Source organism: Mesoplodon bidens, assembly GCF_964165515.1.
Source record: "Mesoplodon bidens genome assembly, chromosome: 4".
Taxonomy (NCBI): domain Eukaryota; kingdom Metazoa; phylum Chordata; class Mammalia; order Artiodactyla; family Ziphiidae; genus Mesoplodon; species Mesoplodon bidens.
This window is the reverse complement of record NC_138160.1, coordinates 112069033-112091668: the sequence shown is the minus strand read 5'-3', so window position 1 is coordinate 112091668 and position 22636 is coordinate 112069033. Positions and strand designations below refer to the sequence as shown.

Genomic DNA, 22636 nt, shown 5'->3' with positions numbered 1-22636 from the left:
GATGGAACAGGGGACAAACGCTGGTGCCCCCCAACTTCCAACTGTGCTTGGTCTGGTCTCCTGCCTGGGCACTGCTCTCCCATCATCCCAGCCTGATGGGTAGTTGGCTGAATCCTCATTGTCCACAGATACAGCCTCCTGGCTCTGGGTTTTTACTGTTCCCTCCCTACACACATACAGAAGGTGTTCTCCTGAGCTGATGAAGCCTCTTGAAGTACAAGGAGCAGACCCTAACCCTGTGAATGGGTCTTATGTAAGCAAGAAGAGAGGCCTTCTGGAATCCCAGGGTGGAGATGTGGTATGCTGAGGCCTGGGAGCAGATTTGTGGCTGGCAAAAGGGGGATCTGGGCTTTACCTTGGGACTAGGCTGGGCCGTCTCACCTCTTCTCGGTGACTTGCTTTCATCTGCTGCCCTAACTTTATAATGGATCCCTTAGCCCATACTCCCTACCCTGCAGTAGGCTGTGGGCTGAAGAATCTTGTTCTGTGTATCTTTGGGGCCCTGACACCTAGGGTATTGATGGGCATGATGTCAGCTCTGCAGACATTTGGCAAGGGATGAACAAATGGGGACACTCACTTATTCTCTCCTCTTCCTCATATAGGAACCCGTTTGAGGGTGGGGGTCGTGGTTGGGCTTCTCTGAGCCTAATCTGGAACCACAGTGGATTGGAATTTCTTCTGAAAGGGTGAGGTGAGGAATGGTGGGAGTGACTGTGCATCTAATCATCGCAGGCAAAAAACTGCTGAGCTGGCGTTAGTCAGCTCAGACTTAGAATTCTGTCAGATAAGGCTTACATTTTGGAGAGAAAGCATTTGTATTTCCTTTATATTCCTTGTTTTCTGTCAGTAAATTTCCAGTGGGGCTTGGCTGAAGTAGAGCAGGAAGAGGAGGGACTGACAGAGCTGGGGCTTACGTGGGTGCTGTTCCTTCAGCATGCTCCAGGCTGCATGGCTGAGCTTGGAGATGATGTCCAGAGCCTCCATTGTGTACTTGGGTCCACTGCCAGTGGGGCTTGCCCCATGGTGTGCCTGCTGCCTTCAGAGCTGGGTCTCGCTATTTCTAGGCTGATGAGAAGACAGCAGCTGGCCTCTTACTCATGTCAGCAACCCAGCCTGGCCTAAGGTTTTGGCCCTGTGTGGCTGATTCATTTTTGTATCCCGAGTGCGTAGCTCAGTGCCTGGCATATGTGGGTCTTTAGTAAATATTTGTGAATGGTGATTCTCCATGATGACAGTGTCTCCCAAGGAGCTCACTACAGGAAGAGCAGTGTCTGCCCAGTCTGCTCTAACTGTGGCCAGGTGCAGACCAGCAGGGAGCAATCTGATTTCTCTTCTGGCTCACCATCTGTTGTACACCTTATTTTGGGTGTGGGTCCCCTGGGGCATATTGTGTCAAGTTCTCTTTCTGTCATTGTCTCTCCTGTACTTTCAGTCTTCTTGTGGGCAGGGACTGTGTGTTACATCTGGGTCCTCAGCACCTGGCACTGTCCTCACACCTGTGTTGGAAGGAAAGACAGAAACAGAGAAGAGGTCTGGGCCAGAATCTTGAACTGACAGACTGTTAGACCCAGAGGTGACTGTCGTCCATGGCCCCCACCTCCATTCAGCCTTCCCGTGTTGTCAGTGGTTACCAGAAGTCTAGAGGCAGAGCCTCTCCCAAGGGCACTTGGCCTCCCAGAGCAGGGGACAGAATTAAGCATACATCTCTGGTTCTATACCCTGGCATCTTTCCACTGGTGGTCCTGAATATCTTCCCTGGCTTCTGTGTGTTAGGTCAAGATTTTGGCATGTTTGAATGTGTGTATATATGTGCATATGTGTATGTGTATCCTTACCTAAGTTGCTTTTTACCATTGTTGATCTAATGACTACTATCACTGAATGCCTTGCAGACACTGCCCTCTGTGACCATGAAACTCTGGGTATCCATGTTGCTGGTGGCCTGGTTTGGTGTCCTGGGCCGTGTGCAGGCTGAATTCTTTACTTCTATTGGTATGTGCCAACAGGACTGTTGTCTACCTGAGCAATCCTTGGCTCATGTGCCAGGGGATGTCACTGCCTGAGGCCTGTTCTCATTCAGGGTGGGATGGCCTCATCCACTGGTTTTGACTAGATCTGGGGAGAGCTGCTGTTTCCCTCTCTGAGCCCTGATGACCTGGATGTCCTTCCTGGGAGCCAGCTGTCTCAGCTGAGCCTCCACCTTGGGTAGTGCAGGCTGCTCCTGGGCTGCCTGGCATTTCTGACCAACTTTCTCCTGGACTAGAGAGTAGTTCTGAGCAGAGAAGCCCCCAGGATGTCTATGTCCCAGTAACATGACCCAACTGGGTGGCAGTGGGAGAATGAGATTTGGGGTTCCTTCTTTAAGGTGTCCTCAGTGCACTTAACATTCCCTTGGAGACTCTGCCTCTCTCTTCCTGAAGCTGGGGTCCAGGACCATACGAATGTCTAGGCCTCCTTTAACTCTAGGTCCCCATGATCCCAAGAGAGTTGATATGCACTTGGCCCAGGGGGCTTGCCTCTGTGCTGATGTTTTGTGCCTCAAATTTGGGAGCTGGATGTCCCTCATCCATTTCTTACTGGCCCTTTTTTCTCTCCCTTGCAGGGCACATGACAGACCTGATTTATGCAGAGAAGGACCTGGTGCTGTCCCTGAAGGAGTACATCTTGGTGGAGGAAGCCAAGCTCTCTAAGATTAAGAGGTGTCTAATGTCCTAAATCCCCACACCCACCCTGAGCCAGCCCTCCTCCCCTGCCCCCCCGCCCCTGGAACCCATCCTGGGCGCCCATAAGAGGAAGCCCTTGAGGGGGCGATGTGGGGCTGGCCTGGAGGTTACTTCATGCCAGTCCCCCAGAGTAGCTAAGTATGTGGGCTAAGGACTCACTGCTTTTTCCTTTATTTTTTAAATAGAGACCCCCTGAATCTTACCAGGAAAATTACCATAGGTCAAGATCCATGTGTTAACCTTCCTTTTTCTCTGGTTCCACAGCTGGGCCAACAAAATGGAAGCCCTGACCAGCAAGTCAGCTGCTGACCCTGAAGGCTACCTGTCCCACCCTGTGAATGCCTATAAACTGGTGAAGCGACTAAACACAGACTGGCCTGCGCTGGAGGACCTTGTCCTGCAGAACTCAGCTGCAGGTGAGGAACAGTGAGCAGGTGGTTGGGTGAGCCATTATGTCTGTGTGCTGGCACCTGGGGAGTGTGGTTCTGAGACTGTCCTGGGTCGGGGTGTTGGTGTGCACGTGCAGTGTGTGAACATGCAGCCTGCCAGTCCGGTGGCTGTCATCTCTGTGGGGACCTGGCAGTTGTCTGTCCTTGCTTTTAATATGTTATAATAATCAGTTCTTGGGGATTCCCTAGTGGTCCAGTGGTTAGAACTCCGAGCTTCCACTGCAGGGGGCACGGGTTTGATCCCTGGTCAGGAACTAAGATCCTGCATGCTGTGCTACGTGGTCAAAAAAAAAAAAAAAATCAGTTCTTGTCTTTTCCTAGTGTTTTTGGGTCCCTTTTTTTTTTTGGTAGTGGCTTTTTTCTAATTACACTTTAGTAATACATATTTATAGAAACGTTGGAAAACACAAAAACAATCATATAAGAAAATTACAGTTCTTAATCCAATTGCTTAGTGATAATCACTGTTAAAATTCTAGTCTTTTTACACATGTATATACATTTAAAAAAATGGAATCATACATATATATCGTGGAATGCAAACTTACTTGCTTCGAGGGACCAAATGAATTAACAAAAGTAAGACAAGTGGGCTAAGTGGTGGGACCAGTGCAAGCTGGGGAGCACGGGCCTCATCTAAATTCATTCCCATTCATATCTTTTAGAAAGAAAACATTATCTGTTGGCAGATTTGTGACATAAGCATATACTGTTTTCCTGAAATTTTCAGCTTCTCTATATGTCCTTTAAATGTCCTTCTGCAACATGGTTTTAATGGCTGGACAGTAATATGTCATACTGGTGTAGTGTAAAACTGGTCAGGTCAGTGGATGTGGAATTGTTTCCAGATTATCAGCAATCTTACACATATCTTTATGCCCATCTCTGATTATTTTCTTATGATAAATTCCTATAAGTGGGATTTGCAGGTTACAGTATGAACTTATTTAAAGCTTTAACTGTGCTTAGTCTTTTACTATGGTAGTACTTTCTATGCTCTGATATTTTCCTCTTAGCAGGAGGTGGTGGGGCAGGCCTGGAGGTGGGCCCTTCTGATTCCAGCCTTGAGCCCAGCCCCCCTGGACCCACTTTCTCTTCTCCCTGAGTTGGAAGTGCTGATTAACTTCAGACTCATCGTCGTCTCTTGGGGCTGAGGCCTTTTAGCCCTTATGGCCAGACTGGGCTGGGCTTGGCTGGGAGCAGGGTGGCCTCAGGGCAGGGATTGGTGAGTTCAGCCGGGCGGAGCTGTGCCCAGTGAGCTCACTGCCTCCAGAAGCCACGGCTGCCTTTCCCAGACCCTGCCTCCCAGCCTGAGCCTGTAGCTCAGAACTGGCTGGCCTGCCTGCAGTGCCGGAGAATAAGCCTGCCCATATGATCTTCTGTTCTCAAGCCTTGTTCTTCATACCCATCCCCCACCGTCAACATCTGGTTCCTCTGGAAAACCTTATAATTACCCGGAGGGAGACAGGACAGCCCCAGAGAGCAATACGTTGTGTTCACCTCTTTCTTGAAGAGTTCTTTCCCATGAAATGGGGAGAGGGGGAGGCAGGGAGACATGCTAACAATGTGGCTTTTTCTGGAAGCATTTTTTTCCCCTGGATTGTAAACTCATAGAGTCCCTGACCATGCAGCCATGAGGAAGACAGGGTTGCAGCATCTTGGTCCCTGAGTTCCCGGGCAGGGCTAGAAGTGGGTGTTGGAGCCTGAGATTGTGAGAGTAGGTGGCTATGGGTCCTGCTGCTCTGGGGAAGAGGCCAGAGAAGAAATGGCCTTGGACTTCCCCTACTAATTCTCATCTTAGGAGCACAACTGAAGCCTCTGAATCAGCATGGGAGGGCCTGGCCTCCACCTGGAGTCCTGAGATTGCAGGAGGTGTATATCTTGCTTTACAACTAGGGCTTGGAGTCCCCAGACAGCTTCCTTGGGTGCTTCTGTGCTCAGGGGCTCTCCCAGGCTCCAGGCTGTGGTCTTGAGCACCACAATTGGGGAACTCATGCCCTGAGCTCATTGTGGGTCTGAGTGGTAGGAGTGCCCTAGTAAGCAGAGCAAGGCCCAGTGTGGTCTCTCAGGGGAACCATGCCGGGCTTGTGCAGCCCCACCTCAATACTGACCTTGGTCAGATGATTCTCAAGTCCCTAATCTTGGCGTGGGGACAGCACCAGACACCTCCAGGACTGTCATCATTACCTTTCTGGATGATAAGGGCCAGTGGTCAGTAATGAGTGGCCAGCTGGGCTCTCTGAGTTGACCACTTCTGTCCCTTGGGCTGTTCAACCTGAGATGTAGGCTAGGAGTCTGTGATTACCTGGCCAGGCTAATAATCCTGGATCAAGGTTTTCCATGTGATTTGTTTTCCACTGAGTGGTCAGCACGTCCTCCCTGAGTCCTTTCCTGTGTCCCTGTCAGTTACCCTCACTGTCCTCTTTTCCTTCTATCTCCACGCCAAGACTCTCAGATTCCCACGTGTTAATTAGTGTTAGGGGGCCTTTCTCTTCAGTTCCAAATGAGCAGCACAGGCACTTGGTACAGTGAGGAGTGAGAAAGGGGAGGTCTCCCTGGACTGGAGCCATCAAGGAGGGCCTCCTGGAGGAAGGGGAAACAGCCTTTGAGGGAAGGGGCAGGGAGATTGCACTAGCCAGAGACCCTCCGGTGGGTGCCTGTCTGGTTCCAGGTGGAATTCTATCCCTGGATGAGGGTAACCTTTTGTTCTCACTCTCTCCTTTGGAAGGCTTTATTGCCAACCTGTCAGTGCAGCGACAGTTCTTTCCCACTGATGAAGATGAAACAGGAGCCGCCAAGGCCTTGATGAGACTTCAGGACACATACAAACTGGACCCAGACACAATTTCCAAAGGGGAGCTTCCAGGTAACTCACCACTCCATGCAAAGCCTGTCCAGCCTGTGTGTCTGCTGTGGTGTATGGACAAGGATGGAGCCACTGCTGACTCATGGTCTCTATGCTCAGGCTCACCACGACCTCTGGCTGTAGTTCTTTCTTGGGTTTCCAGTTGTTGTCAGTCCTCTATTCCCATGACAGCTGTCTCCCCTCACCCCCTGCCCCACCACCTCCCTCCAGTATTAGCCCAGGCCTGTCCTCTCTCAGCTCAGAGAATGCCGAGGTTGCTGCTCAGGACCTCCTTGGTCTCTGTCTCCAGGGCACCACTCAGGTCTGCATCCACACCCACTTCTATTCCCCACCCTCCGATTTCATCTTGCCTAAGACTGATCTCTGGATTCATTGCCCCATGTCCTGTGTGCCCTCAGTTACAGTCTCTGCCCCTGTTCATTCTGTGTCCACCTCTCTGGACTCTTCCCCCTGAGCTCACACACATGCTCTGTTCTCGCTCATCTAACAAACCCCTCCCTCAGGATCCAAGGCCCTTTTGAGTCTCTGCTGCTGACTGATCTCTTCTCCCTCCTGGCTAGGCAGCTGGAGAGTCATCCACACTCTTTCTCTACTTCCTTGGTTCCTATGTCCTCCTGAACACACAAAGTCTGGCGTCTTTCCCCCCCCCATTGGCCAATCCTGCCCCTGCAAGGTCACCAGTGGCCACTTGGCTGGTAAAGCCAGTAGACAGGTTTCAGGCAGAATGTTCTTTAGCTTTTCAGCAGCATTTGGCACACTGATTGCCCCATTCTTCCTGATAGTCTCCCCTCCTTTGAATTCTGGGGCACTGATCTTGGCTGTTTCTCTTTTGGCTCCTCTCTCTCTCATTTTTTTATAGGCCCCTTTTCAATTCGGTTGTCTGCCTCAGTATGTTTATAAGAAGACGTGTTGGGGTTTGGTGGCTCTTAAAGGCCAGTAAACCCAGGGATTCAGTTAGACTCCATTAGACCTTGGATGCCACCTCACCCGTGGGGACCCTGTAGGAGGCACAGCAGAGGGAATCACGGTGAAGGGGAGGGATGCACTGTGTTGCCGGCTGGTCAGGGCCTGGAGCCTTGGTACTGAGGAGTCCAGTGAGCTAACAGGAAGGAGTGTAGACTTCTCCTTAATCCTCACTCAGTCAGGTTTTGGACCAAGCCAGGCCATGAGGCCAGAGAGAGAAGATGGCTTGGGGCACCTGCAGGATCTTTTCACCCTGTAGCTGTGAGAATGGTTGTTGGGAAGAGAGAGCCAGGCATTGACCTTTTACATTCACTTAACAGACCCATGCATATCCTGGAGGGGAAATGAGGGGTGGACAGCAGTTGTTCCCCAGGATGCCATCCCTACCTAGTGTCTCCCTAAGCACCTTCTCCAAGTGAGCCCAGCCATTTCCATCACTTGAGGTATCTCCTGTACATGGATGACATGCGGATCTGTGTTCCCTGTCAAGGCTTGTCTCCTGAGCTTTCAACCAGTGCAGGCAAATGGCTGTGGGACATCTCTACTTGGATGTTCCATGGGCTCCTTAAAATTCACGTGTCCCAAACTGAAATCCTCATCCCTTTTTGAATCATCTACTGTCCTTCCTCCTTACGTCAGCAAAAAGCACTCCATCCACTGGCTGCTCTGGATTCTACCTCCCTACAATGTCTTGTGTACTTGGAGGCCCTGACTCCAGCCTCATGGTCACTTCTTTCTCAACTGGATTATTAAAATATTATTCTAATTTATTGTATACCTCCAGCTCACTCCTTAAAATCATCCTCCATGTCGTCTTAAGCACATATCTTTTTACATGTGTTCCTGATCACAATGCTTAACTTTTAGGGCTAAACCAAATTCCTCTTAATGTGTGGTCTTTGTGGTCCTGTGTGGCACCATCTCCCTGGCTTCCTTGTCTGTTGTACTAAGATTTGCCACTGCTCAGCTTCTTTGTTCATCCCACAACCTCTGCAGGAATACCTTTACCCCCTTCAGCTGGGTTTCATCACGTGTGATTGCCCTTCAGCCCTCAGCTCTGCTGGCATTCTCCAGGGAGCACTGTCTAGGGAGCAGACTTTCAAGTTGGCTTCTGGGAAGGATGCTGAGTGTCTGGGAGCCATTCTTGACATTCTTGGTATCTGTGAGACATGTTGATAATAGCTACTGATTATTACTACTCTGGGGAATCATAGGAGACATTTTCATATGTCGCCTTGTTGAATTCTTGGCGCAAGTCCTCTAAAACTGATGGTATTATCTCTATTTAGAGATAAGGGACTAAGAATCAGAGGGGCTATGTAACTTGTCCATAGTCACACAGTTGTGGGGTGCCATAGTTAGGCCCACACAGACCCTATTTTGTCCAGCTCACTCAGCTGTGTTATACTGCCTCCATCAGTGTTCAGTTCCTTGGCCTACAGAGCCAGAGATCTGTGGAGGTACGTGGAGAGTGAACAGGCACTCAAGGACCTCCCTACCCCAATCTGTGGTCTGCCTACTAACTCTGTCTTGTGTTTACTCTCCCCATTTTCCTGTCCCACATTGTCTGTTCCTGAGCCATCATGGCGAGCAATGCTTGGTCTCTGAAGCAGCCAACACATTGCAGCAGGGGTTTCATCCTGTACATCTTGGACATCAGGCATCAAGAGCCTGCTCTGAGGCAACTCTTCCTTGTCAGCCATGCCTAGACTGCTCTTGATGGGGTTGTAGGGAAACTCCCTTGCTTTCCAGGGAGGGTCACAGCCTAAACCCTGCATCTCCCCATAGCTTACACACCACATCTCCTTTTTGACTTGAAACTCTCTTCATGGTCACTTTCCAGTGCTGAGTCAACAGCAGATGACCTGTGGTCACAGGACCTGCTTAATTGATCTTCACCAAGGGCCCCACCACCTAGTGGTCAAAGCTGGCACTGCAGTGTTATCTCTTGGTCTCCCTTGGCATCCGTCACATCACTCCTGCTCCTTCTGTTTCTTTCTCAGTGTTATTCACTCTGTCCTTGCTGTATAGGTGGTCTCTGGGGCCCTGGCCTCAGCCACCTTCTCTACTCTTTCCTGACACTATTTCTGGAAGCGATTATCTTCATCCATGGCTTTACCTGCCACCTAAGTTCTTTTTTTTTATATATTTAACTTATTTTTCTGACTTCCAGTCTCAAATGGCCAGCTGCCTCATAGACATCTGCCGTGTGGCTCACAGGACCTTTATACTCTCCTGAACACTATTCCTTGGGCTTCCTCGGCTCTTCCGTAACAAAGGACCCTTCCCACTTGGGGAGTCTGAGGTTAGGAGATAGGCTGTGCACCCCAGCCCGAGGCAGGGCCAGCCTTGGCTGTGCTTTCCGTACTAATGGCCCTTGGAGGTGTGTGGTCTGAAATCCTGGTGGGGCTCTGCTGGGATGATGCCTCCCACCCAGGGACCCAGGCTCCCTCAATGGGGGAGTCTTTCTCCCTAACCCAGAGGCTCTTTGAGCCTGACTATTTGCCTCACCTGCTGCAGGAACCAAGTACCAGGCTGTGCTGAGTGTGGACGACTGCTTTGGGATGGGCCGCTCGGCCTACAATGAAGGAGACTATTACCACACAGTGCTCTGGATGGAACAGGTGCTGAAGCAGCTCGATGCAGGGGAGGAGGCCACCACATCCAAGGCCCAGGTGCTGGACTATCTGAGCTATGCCGTCTTCCAGTTGGGTGACCTGCACCGTGCCCTGGTGCTCACCCGTCGACTGCTCTCCCTTGGTAAGGAGGTTCTAGGGGAAGGTCAGATGCAGAGGGGGAGGTAGCAGGGGAACTGGTCACCCTGCTGGCCACTACCTGACTGCTCTCCAGGAACTGAGCCAGTCTGACCTGCCGCCTAGCCACTGACTAATGCTTTGCTGCTTTCAGGCCCAGCCCAGCTGCCAGCTAGCTCTTTACCCACTGTAGTTCTGGCCTTAGCCCTTGCCCAATCACTGATGGATACACTCAGGCCTATGGCACCCGTGGCCCTACACATGGATTCCTAGTCCATTTCTAAATAGGAATCCAGTGCTGTAGTGCATCTGCTGCTATGTAGGGTGGAGCCTATACTACGTCAGGAATAGCTCGAGAGGCAAGCTGTATTTCAGGGTTGCTGCAGTGACAGTGACCTGACGTGTTAGAGGCCTGAGGTCTAACTGGTGGACTTTCCATGGCTTTGGTGATTTCAGTTGTCCTGTGGGGTTAGACTGAAGGGGATCAAAAGTGCTGTGTCTTAAGAACCCATTTGTTCCACCTCTTACTAATATATGGGCTATCATAGTCTGAGATTTCACAGACCAGCAAAGACTTCCTTTCGCTGCTCCTTTTCATGGGCTTTGGGTCTGAGACCAGCTAGTGTGAATGTCTGTAAGATGGATGTGGGAAGAGAGCTTTTTTGGACTCTGTCGTGTTAGTAAGAGCCTTGTACAGGGAGTCAGGACACCTGGATTCCTTTTCTGAATAACCTAACCTTAATCTCTAACATCTTTGGGCCACAGTTTCCTCATCTGAGGGGTAGCACAGTAATCCTGCCGAGCTTGCTCCTTCTTGTTTTGAGGCCCACAGGACAAAGCTGTGGGAGTGTCATGTGGCCCTTCTTGCCACCGGTGTTTCAGCCTGCCTTCTAGCTGTGGCCAGCATGTGATGTGGTCACCAGTAGTGGATGTACTCTAGGGGACGGCTGTAACTAGCACACAGCCAAGTGGGGAGGAGGAGGCAGAACTCTGGCCTGCTTCTCTGGACCTGTGTCCTTGGGACTTCCAGGGAGTTCTGGAGGAGAGCCGCATCGGTGGCTAAGCGTCCCCCGCGCCCCCCTCTTGTTGCTCCTTTCTCATCTCTGACCAGAGTAGGGAGAACCTCTGTTGGCCTTTCCTCTACGACCAGCGAACCCTGCTTAGGTGCTGTGGAAGGCAGAATGCTGCGTGCGAGTGAGCTGCTGGGAGAGAAAACCACTTACAGAATAACTTCTCTAAATGACCTAACAGATGTTTGTGGTTTCCTTTTGCTTCTTCTTCTTTGCTTTTTCTAGACCCGAGCCATGAACGAGCTGGAGGGAATCTGCGCTACTTTGAACGGTTGTTGGAGGAAGAAAGAGAAAAGATGTTATTGAATCACACAGAAGCTGAGCTAGCACCCCAGGAAGGCATATATGAGAGGCCTGTGGACTACCTGCCCGAGAGGGATATCTACGAGAGCCTCTGTCGTGGGGAGGGTGTCAAACTGGTGAGACACATGGATGGGTCAGGGCCGAGGCTGTGGGCCTAGACTTTGGCTCTGGACAGGCAGATCTGAGGAAGATGTTCCTCTGTCTGTAGGTAGTTTTCTCAGTTCTTGGTAGCATCTGCTGAGGCTGACATGTGGGTGTGCTCTGAGGTATAGGACAGGAGACTTGTCTTCCCTGAGGTCCCAGGCAGAGTTTCAATCCTCTGAGTTATAACTGAGCTCCCCTCCCCACCCCAACAGGGCAGCTTCTGCTTGACTCACTATTCTGAAGAAAGCCATGAGTGTGGATGTGTCTTGGGCCCCCCCAGAAGTCATGATCTCTAGCAAAGACAAGGCAGTTGCTAGAGCTTGGTATGGGGTACCACTGGCCTTTGAGAGCCCTTGGACCCCAGTGCTTCCTCAAGGAGGCTCAGGTGTGAGACAGTCTCTCAGTCTTCTCCATGCCCATGTCTGCTTGGCTCCCACTGGCTCCTCTGTCTAGAAAGACTTCTCCCTGGCCCTAGCCCTCCTGACCTACTCACATCTCTGTGAGAGGGGCCAGGGATTACACCCTGCTACAGGACTTGTTAACATAAGGTATTCTTGGGAGGGAAGAAACATTGCATGATTTGTGGGGTATCATTTCATGCCTGTCAAACTGAGGGGCTTTTGTTTTCTTCTCTGGTGAGGCGGGAGGGAGCGGCTGCTGGACATGGGGTGTGAGGCCAGTGTCTGCAGCCAGCTAGCCTGGGACTGAGGGTTAGGACTCACTCAGTTCAGGGCTTGTTGCTCTGTGCTCCCCAGACACCCCGAAGGCAGAAGAGGCTTTTCTGTAGGTACCACCATGGCAACGGGACGCCACAGCTGCTCATCGCCCCTTTCAAAGAGGAGGATGAGTGGGACAGTCCGCACATCGTCAGGTACTACGGTGTCATGTCTGACGAGGAAATCGAGAGGATCAAGGAAATTGCAAAACCCAAAGTAGGTGTCTCTGCAGTTCCTTCTTGGGCCACTCACTCCTGGTACCATGGGGCAGTTTAGTTGCTTACCCGGCTGGCCTTTGCTTATGTCTTGCATGAGTCCACTGTCGGGTACTAAGGTACTACAGACTCAATTTGACCTTGAGGGTTCATAGTCCAGTGGGGAAAGAAAATTGAGGAACCAGTATGGACAGACAAGGGCTGTGATAGAAGGGCACACTGGAAGCAGGGCAAGCCCACAGTGAGAGGTGTCACCTCACCGTGTTGGGGGCTGGTGTGTTGGCTAGTTTTTAGGAAGTTATGCCTTGGGGCACTGCCAGGCTGGGTCCTGTGGGTCTCCTGATCAGGATTGCAAAGAAGTGATTGACTTGGAGGAGCACGAACATCTCTACAGTATTGAGTCTTCTCATCCAAGAGCACTCTGGGTCTCTCTATTTATTCATATCTTTAAAATTTTTCTTCACCTAAGCCCTGCACTTTTCTTGTTAAATTTATTCCTAGGCAGTGTTTTTTTTTTTTGTTATTGTAACTTCACAAAAAACTGTTTCTTTCATCATTATGTTTTTACTGGTTACATTATTAAATTAGTTTACTATTATATACTAAACTATTGATTGTAAAAATATATTTCATAGTAATAGCTAATGTTTACTGAGTTGTGAAGTGTGGCAGGCCCTGGGGATTTTTTTTTTTTTTTTGGTAAATTTATTTATTTTATTTTTGCTGTGTTGGGTCTTCGTTGCTGTGTGTGGGCTTTCTCTAGTTGTGGTGAGCGGGGTCTACTCTTTTGCGGTGCACGGTCTTCTCATTGCAGTGGCTTCTCTTGCTGTGGAGCACGGGCTCTAGGCGAGTGGGCTCAGTAGTTGTGGCTCACGGGCTCTAGAGCACAGGGTCAGTAGTTGTGGTGCACAGGCTTAGTTGCTCCACGGCATGTGGGATCTTCCTGGACCAGGGCTCAAACCCGTGTCCCCTGCCTTGGCAGGCGGATTCTTAACCACTGCACCACCAGGGAAGTCCCGGCAGGCCCTGTTCTAAGTCCCTAACGTATGTTAACTGCTATGTCTACTTAGCAGGCTCTGTCATCATCTTCATTTTACCTGCAAGGAAACAGACGTGGTGCAGACCACAGCTACTTGTTGAACTCACTTATTCTTCATTTGGTTTTTAGCTAATTATCTTGGGTTGTCCAGATAGTATTAGCATCTGCAAATAAGAAAAATTTTGTTTTCTCTATCCTAATAGTTACAGTTCTTTTGTTTTTGTTGTCTTCTTGAACTGCCCAGAGCTTCTAGAGCATTTTTACAATAGGAATCTTTGTCTTGTTCCTGAATTTCATGGAAATTCTTTTGGTATTTCATTGCTAAGTAGGCAGTTGGCTGTTGGTTTTGTATATATTCATCATGTTATAAAATTATTCTTCTATTTCTAGTTCATGAAAGATTTTCTCCTTTTTGACATCTTTCAAAGAGAACTACTTCCTGCCATATCCCCATCCTTCCTCTATCGCTGGTGATCAGAAGGGAGGATTTAGCTGGAGCTCCTCTACTGCTCTGCTCCTAATAGAACTGCAGAGGCCAGGAGGCCCAGCACTCCGGGAGAGATCTAAAATAGGCTCCTATCCTAGGCCCTGGACTGTATCTTGGAACAACCTTGGCTTGAGATACTAGGACATCTCCGGCTCAGAGTCAGTTCTTAGTGTCATTGATGTCACTGAGGGAGGGTCTAGCCAGTGTGTGTGGAGAATGGGGACCAGGGACCCCCCCTGCCCCCCCGCTTCCATTCCCTGGACCAGCTCCAGATTCCTCCAGGAAAGAAAACTGCTTTCTTGGCTGTCAGGTGAGAGAGGCACTGTTGTGCCATAACCTCCTGAGAGAGTTCTCCCTTGTCTCTCTGACCAAAGCACTAAAACCTCTCTCTGTGTGTGTGTGTTGATGTTGGGTGCATGTGTGCACATGGGTGTGGCTGGGCAGTGTGGGCAGGGAGGAGCGTGTTGGGAAAACTTGTCTTTGAACAGAAGCCATGTGAAGAGCCAAACATGTTGGCTATTACAAGCTGACCTCTCCTTTCCGGAGCCTGTGAGGGACAGATGCTTTGCTGGCTTTGAAGTAGGGCCCATGAGCTTAACTTGTCCTCTGGGGAATGCCTGGCAGCTGCCTGTGGGTCTCTGGTCTGCTTTCAAAATAGCCCTGTCTATCCCTGGGAGCAGAGCCCCAGCTGCCCAGAGCCTCCCTGTGGGTGTCCGGCCAGTGCTGCAGCTCACATGTTTGGATGGGGTCTAGCTGCAGCTGCAGTTGTCATCAGGAAAGAACTGTAGATACGATCTCAGGGAAGCTCTCTGCTCTGGGTGCAGTGCCATCTTACCAGAATGCGCTGCAGCAGCTCGTGTCCAGGTTGGTTGATCTCACCTCCTGGCCAGTCTTCTTGTCCATCAACCCCCTCCATCCCTTCTGCCACCTCTTGCCCTGACCTCTCCCTTACATCCTCACTGGCCTCCTTCTTCCTGCTTTGACGCCTCCTTAGCCAACCCTCCATGATGTCTCCACAGTGATCCTTCTTACATTCAGATTGTGGTGTCCCTCCCCTGCAAAAAGCCTTCCCTGCTTCTCATTGGTCATAGGTTGCATCCAGCCCAACCCCCACTTGCCTCCTCAGCCTATTCTCATGTCTTTGCTCTGAGTTCTAACCCACAGTCATAGTGCCACATCCATTTTCACCTCTGGGCCTCTGCATCACTGTTCTTTCCCTGTTCCTGTAATGTTCTCCCACCTGGCTAACTCCTACTTACCCTTCAAATCTCAGCTAGGTGGTCCCCCGTGTAGGAAACCATTCTTGACCCTGTAGACTGAGCTCCTACAGACATTGAGCTTCCCCTCTCCCAGCACCTACCATGCTGTGCTGTGATTACCCAGCTAGTTTTCAGCCTTCCCCACTTGACTGAGGTGTATGAGGGCAGGGGTCATGTCTTGGTCACCCAGCAATGCCAGGCACATAGTAAGCACTCATTAGGACAGTCCACAGCCGAAGCACTGGGGGCTGGCTCCAGGCAGCAGGTCCTTCCTGGGAGTATCACTGCACCAGTCTGTGGAGACTGGGGGGATATGAGGTAGGTGAGTGTGTGTGTGTGTGTGCGCGCGAGTATGTGGAGGTGGCTTCCAGGCAGCAGTTTACTTATTGCACCTTGTAGATTCCTTTCCTATTCTATCATCTGACCTTGCAGGCCTCCCAAGGTAGTGAAAACTGTGCCTTCTTTTTTGGTTCCTTGGCAGCAGTGGGAGGCCAGCGTGGGCTGGTGCAGTAGGAGAGTGTTTGGGTAGGTTTCTGGGCAGAGAAGGCCGCTGAGGTTCAGAAGGACAGTGTAGTTGACCACGTTGAGAGGAGCATGCAAGATTGAGGCTCAGGGATGGCAGCACAGTCTGAATGTGGTAGGAGCAGCCAGGTGCAGGAAGGTGTGGTGGGTGGGCCTGGTGAGAAAGGGGCTGTCCAGGCAGATGGGCAGATGGACAAAGCAGACTCCATAGGCATAATTCTGCAGACAGCACGGACCTGGGAGGGAGCAGGGGCAGGCAGCAGCCAAGCAGGGTAGTGGCCAGGGTCTGATAGAGCAGGAATTTGGAGGCCCCAGACCACTGCCCTGGCCTGGCTTGCAGGATCATGGGGCCTTGGCTAGAGCCACTGACTGCAGAGCTCCTTCCCGCAGTGGCCTGATTGGCAGATCAGGTCCCAGTCTCTCCAAGAAAATATTCAAGGCAAAGAATAAGTCTGCCCTTTCTTCCTGCCTTCCAGCTTGCACGAGCCACTGTTCGTGATCCCAAGACAGGTGTTCTCACTGTAGCCAGCTACAGAGTTTCCAAAAGGTTAGCAAAGGTGATGGTGGTGGCGGGGTGGCTGCTCAAGCCCCAACTCCTGGGCCTCCCAGTTCCTACTGAAGGGAGGGTGGCTTGGCTTGTCCTCCCTGCTGGCACCTCCCCTACATGGAGCACTCACCCTGTGCTGCCTGTTAGTGCTGGCCCTGACGCTGGGGAGAGAGTGCAGAACCTCATCTAAATCTGCCTTCCCCACCTTCCTTTCTCTCCCTCTTGTTTTGGCTTAGCTCCTGGCTGGAGGAGGAGGATGACCCTGTTGTGGCTCGGGTGAATCTTCGGATGCAGCACATCACAGGCCTAACAGTAAAGACTGCAGAATTGTTGCAGGTACGGCTTGTTCCTGGGACCCTGGAGTTGGGAAGGGAGTATTTCTAGCTAGATGGTCTTCCAGGGTGCTCAGGGCCAGACATAGGGAGGCTTGCCCAATAAACTGTAGGACCGCAGGATGCTATGAGTATGGAGTGACCTCGTGTTGGGAAGCCAGAATTAAGTATGTCCACTGGCATTCAACAGTTAGCATTCAACAAATGTCAACTGAATGTCTTTTGTGTGCCCAAGTATCATACTAGGAGCTAGGGATCATTGGTGGGCATGGCAGGCCCATTTATGTCTTCCTGACTACAGAAGCTGAAATCCTAAGTTGTTTCAGGGACACCTCTAAGAGCTATAAATATCTTCATAGGTCATGATTCTGAGTCATAGTCAAATGCACTTGGAGGTAAAGTGTTCTGTAATACATTGGTAGCATTGAGAGGTCTGGACTGGTTGGCCGGTGAAGGTGGAATGCTCCTTTCTAAGTACCCCCGTGGGACCCTGGCTTCCTGCTTTTTATTTCAGAGGTGATTGTGAAGAAACATGGTAGCACCATGCTGAAAATTTGGGGTAAAGCTCCTACTAATGTGTTGTCTGTTCTGTTGAGTTCAAATCAGTACTGGCCACACTCCCTTCTGAACATCCCAACTTCTGGGTTCTGCTGTTAAATGACGATCTGAGACACTGCTAGAGAAGTTTCACTGGCATTTTTCTTGAGTCCCCTGGATCTGTCTGTTTGGCCAGAGTTTCCGTGTATTTAAGGAAATCACACTTTACCTGATCACCCATGGCTCTTCAGTAGAATATTGAACTGAGATCACTTGGAAAAGATTCTCGAACTTTTGCCTGGACACATCCAAGCAAATCAGCACTCAAATCAGCACTCATTTCCCTCCCCCCACCATAGCTATGTCAGCAACCAAAACTAATATTGAAGGTCATCCTTACGAATTTATGTGAAGTCCACCAGAGTTTTTAAAAACATGCTGATTATCTTACAGTCCTGTGAAATTTTAATATAATTTTTTCATTTCCACTCAACTTAGTGTTGAGTTTGTAAGCCTAATTTTTAGGTAAGTTCTGCAGACAAGCACATCAAGAGAGGACTTCTGCCACATCTCCCACTTTCCTCTTATGTGTGAGAACGCCACCATTTCAAGAGCGATGGGGGCTCTCCATGCCCTGGGTGCATCCCTGTTGGCGTAGTTGTGATTCATATCTTCCTGGAGCAGCTTTGTTGTTGTTGTTAAGACATCTACCACTGCATATCAGAGCCAGTGTTAGGACTGTTGTGGCCCTTACTGAGGATGATGTTCTTCTTGGTTGCTGATTCCGCACCCTGGACCAAGAGGCTGAAAAAAGCGTGCAGGACCTGTGCCTGTTGCTCTCCTGGCTGCACTCTCTGAACCCTATCTCACATGCAACCCCAGAAGACAGCAGCTTCGTGCTTGGACTGGCTTCTCTGCCACAACCCTGGCTTCATCTTTTTTTTTTTTTTTTTTAATTTATTTATTTTTGGCTGTGTTGGGTCTTCGTTTCTGTGTGAGGGCTTTCTCTAGTTGTGGCAAGTGGGGGCCACTCTTCATCGCAGTGCGTGGGCCTCTCACTGTCGCGACCTCTCTTGTTGTGGAGCACAGGCTCCAGACGCACAGGCTCAGTAGTTGTGGCTCGCGGGCTTAGTTGCTCCGCGGCATGTGGGATCTTCCCAGACCAGGGCTCGAACTCGTGTCCCCTGCATTGGCAGGCAGATTCTCAACCACTGCGCCACCAGGGAAGCCCCCCTGGCTTCATCTTAACTGACATCTTGTCATGTTGTAACTCAATTGATGAATGGGATCTGAATGCCACAACTCCAGTGAAGGGGCTTTTATCTTATTTTATTTTTATTTTTATTTTTATTTTTCGATATGTGGGCCTCTCACTGTCGTGGCCTCTCCCATTGTGGAGCACAGGCTCCGGACGTGCAGGCTCAGCGGCCATGGCTCACGGGCCCAGCCTCTCTGCGGCATGTGGGATCCTACCGGACCGGGGCATGAACCCGTGTCCCCTGCATCGGCAGGCGGACTCTCAACCACTGCGCCACCAGGGAAGCCCCAGTGGAGGGGCTTTTATGGTCAGGGCTCTTCTGGAAGAAGACCACAGCTGCCAGGAGGTTGAGACACCATTTTTGTTTGCTTTCATTCTCTAGGAACTGTCTTGGCATTTTCTTTGCCAGCCAGCATTGTTGAAAGCTTTGATCCTACATGGTCTGAGGATAGGAACCTGGGTTTCAGTACCTGTCTCTCTGCTCATTCTACATTCCACGCAGTGTGATACATGCCTAGGCACCAGCAACAGCCTTTTCACCAGGGTTCCTACAGGCTTCTGGAAAGGAACTGGTTTTTATGCTATCTATTGACATTCTTTCATCTGTAGTTGATGTAGTATTTGGAAGAAAGGGCAAAAGAGACTTTCTTTTGAATTGGATGAGGGCCTAAGAGTGGAAGAGATGCTACATTGCCAGAATTCTTGAAGATAGAAGACACCTCCGACTAGATGTCTCAGCCTCACCAAATAAGTGATTTCTAACCATTTTCCCCCTTCATTCTGACCTCAGTATCATAGATACCCACATTTTTCAAAGGACTGATTCTTCTACTTTTGTAACAAATGAATACCTCCTCCCAGGAATCAGTTTTGATTGTTATTAAAGATACGGGTGTGTGGCCTGGAGTTTTCCCAGATGGTGATTCTGATGGCTGCACATCCGGAAGTTCCTGTGACACTTGTACTATTTGGGGACAGTATTAAAATAGTATAGGTACAATAGCTTTAGCACCATGATCAAATGTGATTCCCAAAACTGTTAAAAGATGAGCCAGCTGTTAACAATACAGCTTCTTTCATTATCCCCAAGTAGTGAAAGTTTAAGCACTTCATCCAACAAGTGGGAGTGTTGGAAAATGCAGTCATACCCTGCTGCTCCAGCAACAAGCAGCAACTGAGTTTTCCTGAGTGCACTGGCAAATTGATCACAGTCATGTTTAAAATTTTCTTCAAGTTATCGACTACAGTGGATCCAAAGGAAAAGCATTTGTAATGTCACTTCATCAACTGCTGTAGAACTTCCCTCCTTAGATGAACCTCCAGGCTTAGGGTCACCTGCTGACCTCCTTGCACTAGGCCTCCTTGCACTGTTGATAGGATTTCTAGTTATTTTTGGTGTGGGAATCTTTTTTTTTTAATTAAAAAAATTAATTTATTTATGTATTTTTGGTCTCATTGGGTCTTCGTTGCTGGGCACGGGCTTTTTCTCTAGTTGCTGTGAGCAGGGGCTACTCTTCGTTGCGGTGCACGGGTTTCGCATTGCGGTGGCTTCTCTTGTTGCGGAGCATGGGCTCTAGGCGCGCGGGCTCAGTAGTTGTGGCTCACAGGCTTAGCTGCTCCATGGCATGTGGGATCTTCCCCGACCAGGGCTCAAACCTGTGGCCCCTGCATCGGCAGGTGGATTCTTAACCACTGCACCACCAGGGAAGCCCCTGGTGTGGGAATCTTGAAGGCTAAAGCAGTATATGACAGCATATTTTCTCACTGATTCTGATGCTTCATATCAACATTTTTATTTTTTTGGACACTGAAAAATCATGCTGCCGAAAATCCACATTTCATCACACTCACTAAATACTGTTTTCTACTCCAAGAGGAGGATTTTCTCTCTTGTAAAGCTCACCCTTCCTCTCTCTCCCTTGTGTCCATGGGTCGCCATTATTGCCAGTTTTGCAGCATCTTTCAACTGTTAGAATCGCCAAGACGGATATACAAAATCAATTTTCTGAGGACTAATAGTTGAACTCCAAAGGTGTGTATGGTTTCATTAAGATACAGTAGCCAAGTGTTCCCAGATGGACATTGGTGGTACCATTTGGTACATCAGCTTTCATGTCAGATTCTGTATTTTGTCTTGAACTTCATCTCTCATCTAGCTACTGAAGCTAAAATAACCATTGTGATTTAGGACTTCTGTTGTGCTGATAAACTGTTCATAAAGGCATTTATGATTTCTAATCCAATTAGTGGCACCTGAGGTGGCTCAGGCCTTATTCCAGGTCCAGGCTCCCACTGGCGGCACTGAGATAGAGCAGCAATTTTGGTCCCCCTGCAGCCAGCCGCCCATTCCCTGCTGCTTCACTTGGATGCAGAATTATTCTGTGCAGTGTACCACTCTGAGATGGAGTGGGATTTGTTTGTCCTATTCAGCCTGACCAAGAAGAGCTTCTGGGGCATGGTGACAGAGGTGGCAGGAGCACTGCCAGGCACTGAGTAGCTTCCAAACTAGCATTAAAAAAAACACCCCAATCCTGAGTTTGTTGTTGGCATTCATCTGGATTACCATCTCATTATCTTCCAAATAAACAGGGCCCAGGCCAGGGCCTGCCTCAAGGAGGGCTCCCTCTGCTGCTGTCCAAGTGTCCCTGAAGGGCTGGAGCTTCTCCACAGTGGCCATCTGCAGCTTGCCCATCTTTTCCTTTTTGGGAAACCACATTTGTGCTGCACCCTTCCTCTTGGACACAGCTGTAGACCTGTTTGCAGCTTTTGTTCTGCCCATACTGGCAGGGGATAGTTACCTTCCTTAGAGAGGCTGCTCTTGGGGATCTGGTTGTTACCTAGGGAGATGGGCTGCTTCAGGGTGGTTCATGCTGCTAACAAAGTCCAATGCTGTTATTTCCCACCAGGTTGCTAATTATGGAATGGGAGGACAGTACGAGCCACACTTTGACTTCTCTAGGGTAAGGCCCAAATCACAGGTGCTTTCAAGGGCTCTGCTGTAGCTGGTTTGAGAAGGCTGGAGCTTTTAGGAGCACTGTGGCCTTCACATCAGGCCCCCCTGCCTCACCAGGGCCCCCTCTTTGTTGCTGGAGAAGCCCAAGTTCAGAGCCAAGTGCAGCCTGGCTGTTTCCCCTTTGAGGTCAGGAGTGGTCCCCCTGGCCCAAGCCTGCCATTCTTTGCCCTGACTCTAAAGCAGAGGACCTCACTAGGTCTCTGTGAAAGCTGTTCCTGCCCCCTCTCCCCCATGCCTAGCCAGGGTTTCCTTTGCAGCCTTGGCCCCTGGTCCAGGCCAATATATGGAACACATACTTAGTACTTTCCCTTGACCTTTTTGGCCCCAGTCCTGTGGGTGGCGGGTGAAGTCAGTTGCAAACTCGGGTGAAAGTTGTTGTCTATTGCAGCGACCTTTTGACAGCGGCCTCAAAACGGAGGGAAATAGGTTAGCGACGTTTCTTAACTATGTAAGTATTGGGTACAGGCCCACTGTTTACTCTCACTTAATTTTATAGAAGGATGAGCAAGATGCTTTCAAGCGTTTAGGGACGGGGAATCGTGTGGCCACGTTCTTAAACTACGTGAGTATGACGCGTGCAGCGTATGGGCCTTAAGGGGAGCCTGGGTCCAGAGTGCTCTCTTATATCCACTCCTGTCAGAGCTGATACCACAAGCTGTTGCTTGATGGCTGGGCCCTTCTGGCCCTCAGCGCCCTCCTTGGCTGGAGTAGAGAGTTGCCCTTTGTTCCCATTTGTGTGCTTCCCCCAACCCCTGTGACTTTTACATCCCTGGCTCCTATTTGATGGCCCAGAGCTAGTCTGGACTTCTGGGATGGGTGTCCTGGAGGGTTCCCTGCTTGGCAGCAGAGTGAGGAGGTAGCTTGGAAGTGCTCTTAGATGAAGCTGCCCTCGTTTCCCCAGAGCTCAGTGGCCTGCCTGCCTGCCTGCCACCTGCTGCCTGTACTCCAGCTACAGGCTGTTGGGTTTACCTCTCACACAAGGAACAGTTTCCTCTCCCCTCTGCTGAGAGAGCCAGGTCTAGAGAGGCATAGAAGCTGTCAAGTAACTTAGAGACAGAAGCCTGTGTCCACTTTTCCCTTTGGTGTCTCGTTTAAGTTTTTATCATGTGGTTATTATGTGCTGGGGACTGCCGTGAACATGCTGGTGAGCAGGACATTTGTGGTCTCTCTTGGGCTTACGGTCCTAATATGAAAGACTTACTTTTAAACATAGGAGAGGTAATTGTTTAGTTACCATAGTGATAAGTGCTTTGAAGAAGTAGTGCAGAGTTGGGGTTCAGAGAAGGCCTACCTTGGGAAGTAACATGTCGGTTGAGACTTGAAGATTGAGTGGAAATTAGTTGGTGGAACATGATTTCTGGTAGAGAAGAGAATGTGTGGAGACCTGAAAGAGGGAAGGAGATTGGGATGTTGGAAAAAGAGATAAAGGGTTGTGGG

General features: G+C 50.0%; 1 protein-coding gene across 14 annotated transcripts in view; it reads left to right on the top strand.

Annotated features, from left to right (window-relative positions):
- Positions 1-22636, top strand: part of P4HA2 (prolyl 4-hydroxylase subunit alpha 2) — a 40463-nt gene that overhangs the window by 7080 nt on the left and 10747 nt on the right. For 9 of the 14 annotated variants that reach the window (XM_081233952.1, XM_081233954.1, XM_081233957.1 and 6 more), the window contains 11 exons: positions 1896-1995; positions 2606-2702; positions 2991-3142; positions 5904-6041; positions 9525-9764; positions 11053-11246; positions 12030-12206; positions 15989-16059; positions 16296-16395; positions 21093-21146; positions 21696-21761. In XM_081233952.1, the coding sequence (XP_081090078.1) occupies positions 1896-1995; positions 2606-2702; positions 2991-3142; positions 5904-6041; positions 9525-9764; positions 11053-11246; positions 12030-12206; positions 15989-16059; positions 16296-16395; positions 21093-21146; positions 21696-21761 (1389 nt within the window). Of the gene's footprint in view, positions 1-605; positions 695-1895; positions 1996-2605; positions 2703-2990; positions 3143-5903; positions 6042-9524; positions 9765-11052; positions 11247-12029; positions 12207-15988; positions 16060-16295; positions 16396-21092; positions 21147-21587; positions 21648-21695; positions 21762-22636 lie in introns of all 14 variants that reach the window. The other 5 variants (XM_081233947.1, XM_081233958.1, XM_081233959.1 and 2 more) reach the window with 4 other exon arrangements.